This window comes from Xyrauchen texanus, chromosome 35 (genome assembly GCF_025860055.1).
Source record: "Xyrauchen texanus isolate HMW12.3.18 chromosome 35, RBS_HiC_50CHRs, whole genome shotgun sequence".
NCBI lineage: Eukaryota > Metazoa > Chordata > Actinopteri > Cypriniformes > Catostomidae > Xyrauchen > Xyrauchen texanus.
In genome coordinates, this window is record NC_068310.1 from 32,973,606 (window position 1) to 32,987,702 (window position 14,097).

The 14,097-nt window shown below is 48.9% G+C and overlaps 1 protein-coding gene across 1 annotated transcript; it reads left to right on the plus strand.

Annotated features, from left to right (window-relative positions):
• Positions 1-453: 453 nt before the first annotated feature.
• On the plus strand, positions 454-8,536 carry LOC127628581 (cytidine deaminase-like). The gene is made up of 4 exons (XM_052105354.1): positions 454-580; positions 8,119-8,230; positions 8,318-8,375; positions 8,480-8,536. The coding sequence occupies exons 1-4, from the start codon at positions 454-456 to the stop codon at positions 8,534-8,536; spliced, it is 354 nt and encodes a 117-aa protein (XP_051961314.1).
• Positions 8,537-14,097: the final 5,561 nt, after the last annotated feature.

Consider the following 14,097-nt stretch of genomic DNA (forward strand, 5'->3'; position numbering starts at 1 on the left):
CCAGATTCTGCAGTATCTAACGTCAGTAAGATTGATGGAACTGTCACAATCTTGTTTTTAAACGCATTACTTGAAGTATTGACCCTGAACTCTGGACTGAGCAAACACATCAATCTTTACTTTAACTTTCAAATTAGAAAGCTGTACTTCTCTCATTTGTTATATTCAGTACTTTGAGTGAGCTGTAATGATTTATAAAGCAGTATTATACACTGCTCTATACAATTTATGGAAATCCACCTTCCCAAAGGCAATAGATATAAAGTTTTCCAAGTAAACTTATCATTATGCAAGAAGTTCTATATGTTATTTCATTTTTTTTTGTTGTATACAGAGGTCGCTCCATATAAGGGTCAAATAGTTATCGCATCATTGATTTCCTACTCTTTGACACTCACCCACATACACATTAACTGCCCGGCAGTTGGAACAGAGTCTCTAGTCAGCTGCATTATGGAGAGCTGGAGCCCACAAGTGCTAATTCAGAAATCTCAGGAGGCCAAAACTCTGGCGTTCTGTCCTTACAGCAATTTCAGAGTGGGAGCAGCTGTCTTAACAAGCGATGGAAATGTCTTCACAGGTGAGGACATTCTTAAAATACTTGAGGAAAGCGATTCAACCTATAATCCAGATTTTGTTAGAAATCACTAATATTAAATGCTAAAGTGGCAGGGATAAACCAAACACATATAAAGTACAACAACATAAAAAAAAAAGAATTTTTTTTATAGCTTTGGGGATAATGAAGACAAGACTCTCTATTTGAATGCAAAAAGGAAAGAGGGTTTAAATCTTTAAAAAAAAAGGTCTCTCTTGAGCACCGATATCCACCTCTGATCTATGAAAAAAGGCCAATGAGAGTTGGCAACCAGTATTTGCATGTCCCGCCCCCGGACATACGGGTATTTAAGCGGCGCAAATACGGGAGTTCATTCAGAATTTTTTTTCGGAGCCGATGGTCGTGTTTGCAGACTGCTGCGTATTACACACCGATTTCCTGCTATCCTCTGCTGCATGCTGTTGGATTCTACGGCGCACAACAGCGGTTTCTCCTGTTTGCACGGCTGTGCACTTCCTGCCCCTGAGCGCATCGACAGTTGCAGATAAGAAAGATCTCTCACGAGTCTTTCATTCATAAAAGAGTGATTTTATTTGAAAGAGTAATTTCCTCTAAAAGAGCAAAAACACAGCGGCGTTGAACGTCCTTTTAAGGACGCGTCTTTTTAAAGATGCCTTTTCGCCCTGTGTTGTTTCTGGATGCGGTAGAGTACTCTCCGCTTCCGACGGCCACAGGCGTTGTCTCGTGTGTCTGGGCAGCGATCACACCGAGGCTGCGTTTGTGGATGGTTCATGTTCTCATTGCGAGAACATGACCATGACAACGTTGCGGTCGCGGCTTGCTTACAACCGTAAGCAAGCCACTCCAGCCGCCCCCCGCGTCACTACTTCTTCCCACGGGATTGAGGACGATGCGACTGGCGATGGAGGCGATTCGGGGATGGCAGCGGGTGCAGCTCCACCGGGTACGTCCCCTCGGACCACCCGCGCCCTGGCACGCTCGTTGACTCCCGTCCCCGCTCGAGGTGGCGGCGACTCGCCTCACAGCCATTCTGCCTACCCTCTTGCGATGGAAGCAGATGAGTTCGCCGCGACATCGGAGGGAGTGGGCTCTGACGCTGAGGGCTCCTCTGGGCTGGCGCCTTCGGGCTTGCACGCCCAGGAGGAGGCCCACGCGCAGATGTCCGATATGCTTTCCCGGGCAGCCAACAGCATGGGCCTGGATTGGAACCCTCCATCCTCCCCACAGCCATCACGGCTGGACGATTGGTTCTTGGGCGTGGGGCGCCGCTCACAGCCTCGCCCCCCTGGTTCCTTTCTTCCCGGAGGTGCATGATGAGCTGACGTCTTCGTGGAGAGCACCCCTCTCCACTCATCGCACCGCCACCTGCTCATCCGCCCTCGCCACCCTCGACGGCGGAGAGCGCCACGGGTACACGGAGATCCCCCAGGTGGATAGAGCTGTTGCGCTCCACTTATGTCCCGGAAGCACTACCACCTGGCGGGGCCGCCCTGTACTCCCTTCCCGGTCCTGTAGAGCAACATCCTCGCTCACCGCGAAGGCCTACAGCGCTACCGGACGCGCCGCTTCCGCCCTGCATGCCATGGCTCTCCTGCAGGTCCACCAAGCCAAGGCACTTCGCAACATGCACGGTGGTGGCCCTGATCCCGACACGCTGCAGGAACTGTGCTCAGCGACCGACCTCGCCCTGAGAGCGACGAAGGTCACAGCGCAGGCACTCGGGCAGGCGATGGCCACCCTGGTGGTCCAGGAACGTCAGCAATGGCTGGACTTGGTTGAGATGCGTGAAGCCGACAAGACTCGCTTCCTCAACGCCCCTGTCTCCCAGTTCGGCCTCTTCGGCTACACCGTTGAGGACTTTGCCCAGCAGTTCTCCCTGGTGAAGAAGCAGACGGAGGCCATTTCGCACATCATGCCGCGCCGCAAGCTTGCCGCCACAGCCCAGGCCCCACCAGCTCGCCGAGGGCGTCCTCCCGCGGCCAGAAGACCTTCTGCTCTGCCCCAACCTGGGCCCAGCTCTCAGCCCCAGCGTCGAGCAAACCGCAGGAAGCGTACGCCCCCTGCCTCACGGACCCCGTCGAGGACCCGGAAGGCTCCCAAGCGTCCCTGAGACAAGTCAAGTCAAGTCAAGTCAAGTCAAGTGGTTTTTATTGTCGTTTCAACCATATACAGTTAGTACAGTACACAGCAAAACGAGACAACGTTCCTCCAGGACCATGGTGCTACATAAAAACAACAAAGGACCAACATAGGACCACGTGAGACTACACAACGAAATAAAATACCTATATAAACTACCTATATATACCTATATAAAGTGCACGTGCAAACATGTGCAAAAAGTACAGGACAGTACAACAAATTACTGACAATGAACAGGACAATAGACAGTGCAGCGCCGACCAGTACTCAGTAGTGCAAAAAGATGACAGTTTCTAAAATGTAAACATAACATACTATGAGATAATGTTCTATGCACATAGCAGTTATTGAGGTAGCAGACAGTTATAAAGTGACAGTAATTAAAGTGCAACTCAGGACACGTGTGTGTCAAACCAGTCTCTGAGTCTTGAGGAGTCTGATGGCTTGGGGAAGAAGCTGTTACACAGTCTGGCCGTGAGGGCCCGAATGCTTCGGTACCTCTTGCCAGACGGGAGGAGGGTAAAGAGTTTGTGTGAGGGGTGTGTGGGGTCGTCCACAATGCTGGTTGCTTTATGGATACAGTGTTTTTTGTAAATGTCTTTGATGGAGGGAAGAGAGACCCCAATGATCTTCTCAGCTGTCCTCACTATCCTCTGCAGGGCTTAGCGGTCCGAAACGGTGCAAGTCCCAAACCAGGCAGTGATGCAGCTGCTCAGGATGCTCTCAATAGTCCCTCTATAGAATGTAGTGAGGATGGGGGTTGGGAGATGTGCTTTCCTCAGCCTTCGAAGAAAGTAGAGACGCTGCTGGGCTTTCTTGGTGATAGAGCTGGTGTTGAGGGACCAGGTGAGGTTCTCCGCCAAGTGAACACCAAGGAATTTGGTGCTTTTGACGATCTCCACAGAGGAGCCGTCGATGTTCAGCGGAGTGTGTTCACCTTGTGCTCTCCTAAAGTCAACAACCATCTCTTTTGTTTTGTCGACATTCAGGGAGCGGGTTCGTGACTGAGGAGGAGGTCTGATGCTGGTGTCCTCTGCACCCCGTCAGGGGGTGCGGCAAATGAAAAAACAAAAGATTCTCCTCCCGGCCCTCCACCGGGGGATGGAGCGGTCTTACCATCTCCGGAGCTAACTTCTCGTCCTCTGGGTCCGCTGTGTCTGGGTACGGGGTGCAGAGGACACCAGCATCAGACCTCCTCCTCAGTCACGAACCCGCCCCCTGCCGGGTGCGCGGAACAAGGTAAGTGCTTTGAGTTTATTCTCAGCACCAGAGCCTCGGGACGCCACAGCGCCTCCCGACGCCGCGTTACCTGTTCCGCACCGCTGCGAAGCCCCACCGGGTACGTCCAAAATACTCGTCCCCTTGGTGCCCCTAGCACGGAGCTTAGAGGCATGGCTTTCACTGCCCAGCTCGTCACGGTGGCTGCACCGGACCATCCGACTCGGTTCCGCAATTCAGTTTGCCAGGTCTCCGCCCCCTAGTGGCCGTTCGTTCCTCCGCAGTGCACGGTGAACATGCCCACTCCCTGCGCGAGGAAATCGCCTCCCTTCTAATCAAGGACGCGATAGAGCCTGTCCCTCCGACCGAAACGAAGAAGGGTTTCTACAGCCCTTACTACGTTGTACCCAAGAAAGGAGGCGGCATACGACCGATCTTGGACCTGCGAGTTTTCAATCGGACCTTGTCCAAACTCCCGTTCAAAATGCTTACCCAGAAACAAATTCTATCTGGCGTCCGGCATCTAGATTGGTTCGCAGCGGTAGACCTGAAGGACGCGTACTTCCACGTCTCAATTCGCCCTCGACAGCGACCCTTTCTACGGTTCGCGTTCGACGGCCAGGCGTATCAGTACAAGGTCCTCCCCTTCGGCCTGTCTCTGTCCCCTCGCGTCTTCACGAAGGTCGCAGAGGCCGCTCTTGCCCCGCTACAAGGAGCGGGCATACGCATACTCAATTACCTCGATGATTGGCTCATTTTGGCCTCCTTGCAGGAATTACTATGCGCACACAGAGACCAGGTGCTCGAGCACCTCGGCCGTTTAGGGTTTCAGGTCAACTGGGAAAAGAGCAAGCTCACCCCGGTCCAGAGCATCTCTTTTCTCAGTTTGGAGTTAGACTCAGTCTCAATGACAGCGGTTTGAAACATTTCCAACGGCTCCTGGGGCATATGGCATCCTCCGCGGCGTGGAAGTTACCACTGCCTGCCTCTAAACCTTCAAACCCTGGACAGACCTCTGCTTTCTACGAGTACCCTTGCAGCAGGTGTCCCGTCACGTTCTGGTTACAACCGACGCCTCCAAGTTGGGTTGGGGCGCCGTGTGCAATGGGCGCGCAGCCGCAGGCCGGTGGAACCGAGGCCCGCTGCGCTGGCACATCAAATGCCTAGAGCTGCTGGCCGTTTTTCTTGCCCTGAAGAAATTTCTTCTGTTGATTCGTGGCAAGCATGTCCTAGTCAGGACAGACAGCACCACGGTGGTGGCCTACATAAACCGCCTAGGCGGAGTACGCTCCCTCCACATGTCACAGCTCGCCCGTCGTCTCCTCCTTTGGAGTCACTGGAGTCACTGTGCGCCACTCACATCCCCGGCAACCTCAATGTGATAGCGGACGCGCTGTCAAGACAAACCTTGCCCGGCGGAGAGTGGAGGCTCCACCCCCAATCGGTCCAGCTGATTTGGGACAGGTTCGGCAAGGCCCAGGTAGTCCTGTTTGCCTCCCAGGAAACCTCCCACTGTCCGCTCTGGTATGCCCTCACAGAGGCTCCCCTTGGGACAGATGCTCTGGCGCACAGCTGGCCCGTGGGGCTGCGCAAGTACGCTTTTCCCCCAGTGAGCCTTCTTGCACAGGTGCTATGCAAGGTCAGGGAGGACAAGGAGCAAGTCACTCTGGTGGCCCCCTACTGGCCCAACCGGACGTGGTTTTCGGATCTCACGCTCCTCATGACAGCCCCTCCCTGGCGAATTCCCCTGAGGAAGGACCATTTTTCTCAGGGACGGGGCATGCTCTGGCATCCGCATCCAGACCTCTGGAATCTCCACGTCTGGTCCCTGGACGGGACGCGGAGGATCTAGCCGGCCTACCTTCGGCCGTCATAGACACTATTAACCAAGCCAGAGCCCCTTCGACCAGGCATCTTTACGCCCTGAAGTGGCATCTGTTCGCGGACTGGTGTTCTTCCCGAGCCGAAGACCCGCAGAAGTGCACAGTTAGGTCAGTGCTCGTGTTTCTTCAGGAGAGGCTGGAGAGGAGGCTGTCCCCCTCCACCCTCAAGGTATATGTTGCCACTATCGCGGCCCACCATGGCACGGTAGACGGCAAGTCTCTTGGTAAGCACGACTTAATCGTCAGGTTCCTAAATGGTGCCCGGAGGATGACTCCCTCCCGGCCTAACCTGTTCCCCTCCTGGGATCTCTTGGTCGTCCTTATGGGACTCCGGAGACCCCCCTTCGAGCCGCTTGACTCAGTTGGACTCAGGGCCCTCTCTCTCAAGACCGCCCTGCTGATCGCGCTCACTTCCATCAAGAGGGTCGGGGACCTGCATGCGTTCTCTGTTAGCGACGCTTGCCTGGAGTTCGGTCCGGCAGACACTTTGGTGATCCTAAGACCGCGACCGGGCTACGTGCCCAAGGTTCCTACCACACCCTTCAGGGATCAGGTGGTGAACCTGCAAGCGCTGCCCCGGGAGGAGGCAGACCCAGCCCTTTCACTGCTGTGTCCGGTACGTGCCTTACATATTTACCTGGACCGCACACAGAGCACCAGACGCTCTGAGCAGCTCTTCGTCTGCTTTGGGGGACAGCAGAAAGGAAATGCTGTCTCCAAGCAGAGACTACGCCCACTGGGTTGTCGACGCCATTTCCCTGGCTTATCACACCCAGGCCGTGCCCCCTTTGCTGGGTCCGAGCCCACTCCACCAGGAGTGTTAGCGTCCTCGTGGGCACTGGCTAGGGGCACTGCCCTAGCAGACATTTGTAGAGCAGCGGGCTGGGCAACACCTAACACTTTTGCGAGATTCTACAATCTCCGAGTTGAGTCAGTATCGTCCCGTGTTCTCTCAGGTACCGAGCCCGTAGAACTCGGTGGCACGTCCACGATCTGACCGGGTGAATCGCTTGCACCCAGCGCCCTTCCCCCTAACCAGGGGAAACAGTGCGCCTTCTTTCCCAGGAGATCCCAGGTTTGGGACACTGGTTGACTCCTCCCTAGCCCTCGTGGGTCGCAGTTCTGCGGAGGAACTCGCCGACCCAAACCACTGCGGGTACCACTAGCTACCCTGTACTGGTATAGGTGCCCCACAGGTAAGGCCTCCTGTTCGGACTCCCCCTGTGTGTAAAACCACGGTTCTGTGTTTTCCTTAGGCAGTTACAGCTGCCTCGGGTGCCGTGCTGTATGCTTCCCCCCTCTGCGAGGCTGGATCTACCACCGCACTACTGTTCCGCATAAGACCTAATAAGGGCCAAGACCCCCTTCCCTTAATGCGTGTAAGGGCCCCAGCCATAGTTGCTCTATGCGAGAAACATAGAGAGAAAAGAGGCCCAGCCAGGCTGGCCCGTTCCCATGTTGGCGGCCGTCACCTTGTTCCCCCCTCCAGGGTAACGATAAGGAATCCTGATGGCTTAAATGGGGCATTGGGGAAGGGTACGTGCAGCCTGATACAGTTGGTCGTTCTGCACGTAGAAATACCTGCTCGCTCCTGTATCAGCAGATCACGTACACGGCTCAGCGCATGGCTCTTTTTAAGTGGACCCCTAGTGTCACTTCTCTGACACAACGTGGAGAGAGTGACAGAAGGGGAACGTCTAGGTTACGCATGTAACCTCCGTTCCCCGATGGAGGGAACGAGACGTTGTGTCTCCCCTGCCACGTCGCTGAGCCGAGCCCCTGTTGTGGCCGGACCATTTCAAGCTCCTCAGAAAAATCCTGAATGAACTCCCGTATTTGCGCCGCTTAAATACCCGTATGTCCGGGGGCGGGACATGCAAATACTGGTTGCCAACTCTCATTGGCCTTTTTTCATAGATCAGAGGTGGATATCGGCTCAAGAGAGACCCCTAGTGTCGCTTCTCTGACACAACGTCTCGTTCCCTCCATCCGGGAACGGAGGTTACATATGTAACCTAGACGATATATATATATATATATATATATATATATATATATATATATATATATATATATATATATTTTTTTTTTTCACATGAACATATTTGAGCATTATGAGTCAACTACACATAAACTCAAAAATTATAATCCAATTTTTGTGTTACACCAATAATAATAAATGGGAAACTGAACATCCATATTTATCTCTGAACATCCCTATATTCTGCTTGTTTGGGTTTGCATGTTTTTTTTATCCTTTTGTCATTCCTCAATATATGTTTGTGTTCTTAACAGGTTGTAGTGTAGAGAATGCATGCTATAGTCTTGCAATGTGCGCTGAGAGGACTGCTATCTGCAAAGCTGTGTCTGAGGGATACACAGCCTTCAAAGCCATCGCAATTGCCAGGTTTATTGATAATTTGCTTAAGATAAATATTCTTATTATAAGCAAATTCTGTGAAAAAACAAATCCTCAACACTCTCTTTTGTGCAGTGATCTTGAGGATCGCTTTATTTCTCCATGTGGAGCATGTAGGCAGGTCATGAGAGAGGTTAGTCCTTTGAACATTATTACCATATTTAACATAGTAAATGTAAAACAAAGATAGCCATACATATAAGGTAACAGGTTATATCATCTACCTTTCCTTTGCAGTTTGGCTTACAGTGGGATGTTTATCTGTCAAAGACTGACGGGGGACAAAAAAATTAGTTACTTCCATGTTCAATATCTGTGGCAATAGGAAATCATAAAACCATTTGCAATTAGTAGTAAAGACCAGATTTTAGGTCATATTGCAACCTTTGGATGGATGGATGGATGGATGGATGGATGGATGGATGGATGGATGGAGATAGATAGATAGATAGATAGATAGATAGATAGATAGATAGATAGATAGATAGATAGATAGATAGATAGATAGATAGATAGATAGAAAAGAAAGGATAGATAGATAGATAGAAAAGAAAGGATAGATAGATAGATAGATAGATAGATAGATAGATAGATAGATAGATAGATAGATAGATAGATAGAACAATTGAGTGATAGATAGATAGATAGATAGATAGATAGATAGATAGATAGATAGATAGATAGATAGATAGATAGATAGATAGATAGATAGATAGATAGATAGATAGAAAAGAAAGGATAGATAGATAGATAGATAGATAGATAGATAGATAGATAGATAGATAGATAGATAGATAGATAGATAGATAGAACAATTGAGTGATAGATAGATAGATAGATAGATAGATAGATAGATAGATAGATAGATAGATAGATAGATAGATAGAAAAGAAAGGATAGATAGATAGATAGATAGATAGATAGATAGATAGATAGATAGATAGATAGATAGATAGATAGATAGATAGATAGATAGATAGATAGATAGATAGATAGATAGATGGATAGATAGATAGATCGATCTGCTAAAGTCTGCATCTTTGTCAATATCAACACACATAGGACAACAATGGCAATCAAATGAAGAACTCTCTTTTAACTCAAAATATGTAGCCTAAAACTGAAAAAGCGCATTGTCTATTTTTCCTTTATTATTATTTATTCTCCCATTCAATGAGGGCAAAATTTGCTTTCCTTATCCTGCGTACAGGAGCCAGATACTTGTGCAGATAATAATCATTAAAAACGGTGAACAAACTGATTTGATAATGTTCAGGACACTGTCAGGATTTATGCATAGGCAAGTTCAATGACAATTCACATAATCTTTTTAGGAGCACTACAGAAAAGAATGGAGAATAAAAGGTTTATCCCAGCGGATAAACAATTTACATAAAAACAATTGAGTGAATAAGACACGATCAAATGCGCTCACCCAAAAGGTAAATTAATGCTGGTTCCGCTGCTGTTGCACGTAATGAGTGTTGTTAAACTCACCGCTGAATTATGCGCAGAGATCGTTCAGATGTTTACTGCGAATTTATCCAAATGATTTGGAAGGTCAGATAAAAGTGATTGGAATCAAATCACATCAAATCACTGATTTACATTAAATAAATACATTATATCGTACCGGGAGACTGTGAGAAGTGGTGGTACGCAAGAAAAACTTGAAGACAAAAATGTTAAGATTATAGCACGTAAATTCATTCTTCTGTTAAAATTTGTGTATTATATGAGATGTAAAGTTGTTTACAGTCTTCTCAGAGTTTTAGGGTTTGTTGACATTACATCGTCTTGCCAACGAATTTGTTAAATTGGCTTTAACTTTGCACAGAAAACCTTAGTAAGCGTCTTCATTACACTATCATGTTAACACAGATATTGTTTGTGTTGTGTGCTTTGGAGAAAAAAAGTACTTTTGTGTACTTTAATGTTCAAAATTGGCCACATTCACTTCCATTAAAGAAAAGGAGCAGCAAGACAAATTTACTTTTTGTAGTAATCAACATTATGCCACAAATGCTGTCGATTGACCTTAACTTATATTGAACCCAGATTATTCCTTTTAGAATAATGGTTCTAAATAGTCAGATGGTTCTTCAGCCACCCTTTTTGGAACCATTTTTTGAAATTGTGATATAGAACTTCAATAATGCTGTAAATAACCTTTTTGATTGCAAGGTTTTTTTTCCAACCCTTTATATATCTGCTACAATAAAGCATTACAGCCTTGATTATGATTTTACACTGAATATAAACAAACAAACAATAAATAAATGTATAAAATCTAGGCATTTATTTTCTATAGAAATAAAACATTGTAGAAAAAATAACAATGCTTTTACAGCAATCATTAGTTGAGTACATTAATACATTATTGTGATTAAATTATTCAAAATGCATATATCAGAGTACATCAATACTGGGTATCTCAGCAATTTAATACACTGACTACCACACCGGAGTCGCAAGTTCCAGGGCATGCTGAGTGACTCCAGTCCGGCTTCTTAAGCAACCAACTGGCTCAGTTGCTAGGGTGGGTAGAGTCACATGGGGTAACCTCCTCGTGGTTGCTATAATGTGGTTCTAGGTGGGGCATGTTGAATTGTGCGTGGATGCTGCAGAGAATAGCGTGAAGCCTCCACACATGCTAGGTCTCCGTGGTAAAGCGCTCAACAAGCCACGTGATAAGATGCATGGATTGACGGTCTTAGATGCCGAGGCAACTGAGATTCGTCCTCCACCACCCAGATTGAGGCGAGTCACTACACCACCATGAGGACTTAGAGCGCATTGTGAATTGGGCATTCCAAATTGGGGAGAAAAAGGGAGAAAATACAAATAAAAAAATATAAAATAAATATAGGGGGCAAAAATATACATATTGTATACAAATACAAATCTGTTATATATAGTGCAAGGGAATGTAATGCAGAACAGGTAGGATATGTTAAATAATATAACAATAGGTTACTCACGTAACCCCGGTTCTCTGAAACATCGAGTGGAGAGATCCACCTATGGGAAGGGCATCCGTACCTGACCTCTGCAGAAGCATCCAATTGCACCAAGTCTGGCTAGACAGACAGAAGCGCGTGTCCTATGCTCGGTAAGGTCCCGCCCCTTACCTAAGGGCATATAACAATCTGCACGCTGCTGCTCCTCAGTAAGAATATTCAGCTCTCGTGCAGCAAGCGGGGCAAGCTAGTGGATCTCTCCACTCGATGTTTCAGAGAACCGGGTTACGTGAGTAACCTATTGTTCTCTTTCATCATCTCGTGTTCGAGATCCACCTATGGGAGACATGGACAGCTCCCCGATTGCCCAATACACTCACAGTGAGGTCCTGCAAGCCAGAAAAGGGAACGGTCGCCCCAAGGAGGCGGTGCTTGACACGTCCCGTAATTACACACATGGCAACCCTGAAGCACACAAGTGAGAACTGTGTACTGGCAGAGCTGAAGAAACATGTTAGTGGCACAAACATAAATATCAGCCCAGCAGCACCCAGTAAAGACAACACCCAGCAGGAATGTTAATGCATGCTCGGTGACATGAATGTGTACAGCCAACCGGCCCATTACCCCTTTTTCCCTACTTCATATATGTATATATATATATATATATATATATATATATATATAAAATATATTACATATATAAAGAAAAAGGAACCAACAGGGAGGGGCTATGAAGAACCCACCCCAGGACAGAATGAGCTACCGGGGTCCTGGTTACATCCAGTCGGTAGTAACGTACAAAAGTATGGGGAGAAGCCCAGCTGGCAGCAGAACAGATGTCCTGCAATGAAACTCCTCTGAACAGAGCCCAAGAGGCGGCCATGCCCCTCGTTGAGTGGGCTCTGATGCCTTCTGGAGGCAGCACTCCTGAAGATTCATAAGCCAAAATTATAGCTTCCACAAGCCAATGTGAGAGGCGTTGCTTAGAAATGGGATTCCCGAGTGAGGAGGAGCCCAAGAGATAAAGAGCTGATTGCTCTTCCGAAAAGCACTGGTCCTATCCAAGTAAGCCCGCAGGACACGGACCGGACACAGACCATTCAGCCTCTGATCCTCTTCAGATGAAAAAGGAGGAGGGTGAAAAGCGGAAAGCTCCATTACCTCACACGAGAATGCTGGGAAGCATTTCGGCATAAAGGCCGGGTTAGGCTTAAGAAAAACCTTATCTCCACTAAGAGAGAATTTAGTGCACGAGGAATGAACAGAGAGTGCATGTAGGTCACTGACACGTTTAGCTGATGCTAAGGCCAGGAGCAACGCTGTCTTAAAAGACAGAATTTTCAGGGAAACGCCTCCCAGGGGCTCAAAAGGTGGCTGACATAAAGCCTCCAGCACCATGGAGAGGTCCCATTCAGGGACAGTCCTTCTAGTAACTGGGAGAGAACGGCGGGCACCCTTCATAAATCTACGAATGAGGGGTGCTGCCCTGCCGTTAAGCCATCAAACCCAACATGACAAGCGGAAATAGCTGCCAGGTAGACCTTAATAGTGGAAAAAGTCCTGCCTTTATCCATAAGGTCTTGTAAAAACATAAAATATCAGAGACTGAACACTGATATGATGTTGAACCACGCTCATCACACCACCCTTCAAACACTTGCCACTTACAGTCATATAGGGACCTTGTGGAGGAAGCCCTAGCGTTCTGTATAGTTGCAACCACCCGTGGGGAGCCCCATCGAGCTTAAGTTTGTCCTCTCACGGGCCAAGCCCACAGAGCCACCCTGTCCGGGTGTGGGTGATATATTTCCCCGTTCAGCCTGAGACAGCAGGTCTGTGCTGAAGAGGGAGGGGCCAAGGTTGGGCATGCAGAAGAGGAATTATCTCTGCCAACCATGGTGCCTTGGGCCACCTGGGTGCTATCAAAATTAGGGACAGGCCCTGCTCTCTCACCCTGGCCAGGGTAGGAATTAACAGGCACAGGGGGAAACGCGTGAGAGCAGCACTTTGGGCCACGGGTGGGCAAGTGCGTCCACGCCGAGGGGCGTCCTCGTCCTTTAGCGAGAAGAACATAGGACAGTGGGAGTTTTCGCAGGCTGAAGAGATCTACGTTCGCCTTCCGAATTTCTCCCACAACATGCCCACTATCTGGGGGTGGAGTCGCCAGTCTCCGTAGAGCGGGTTCCCCTCGACAGAAGGTCCGCGCCCTGTTCAGGACACCTGGAACATGGGTTGCGCGTAACGACAGGAAGTGCCGCCTGCTCCACACCAAAAGCCTGTGAGCTAGGGCATGAAGCTTGGGCGAGCGCATGCCGCCCTGGCGATTGATGTGTGCCACTGCAGTGGTATTGTCGCAGCTGAACGAGCACATGATGCCCCTGCAGACGGGGAAGAAAATGATTCAGAGCTTTCCATACGGTCATGAGCTCCAGATAATTTATGTGGGCTGAACGAAGTTCGCTCGACCACTGAACCGTTCACCGTCCTGCCCTCCTGAGTGGCTCCCCAGCCTGTTAAGGACGCCGTCTGTCGTTACCACTTTTCGCAACATAACAGCCCCGAGAGGGGTCCCATGTGCGTACATGTCTGCACTCCTCCAGTGGCGCAAGGCTGCTGTGCACGCAGCGTCACTGTGACAGAGCGGCAGAGGTCGCGTAATGGGCTGAAGTGGAGGGATAAAACCCACTTCATGAATGCCCTCATACGCAGAAGGCCCAAAGGCAAAACTTGAATAGCTGATGCCATAAGACCCTGTAATCTGAGACACTTGCGATATGGCACATTCGTCCCCTCCTTGAATTGTGATAGACAATTCATTAGAGAGCTAACGCGTTCTTGTGAAAGGCGCGCAGCATTGAGATTGAATTCAGCTCCAGACCCAGGAATATAACA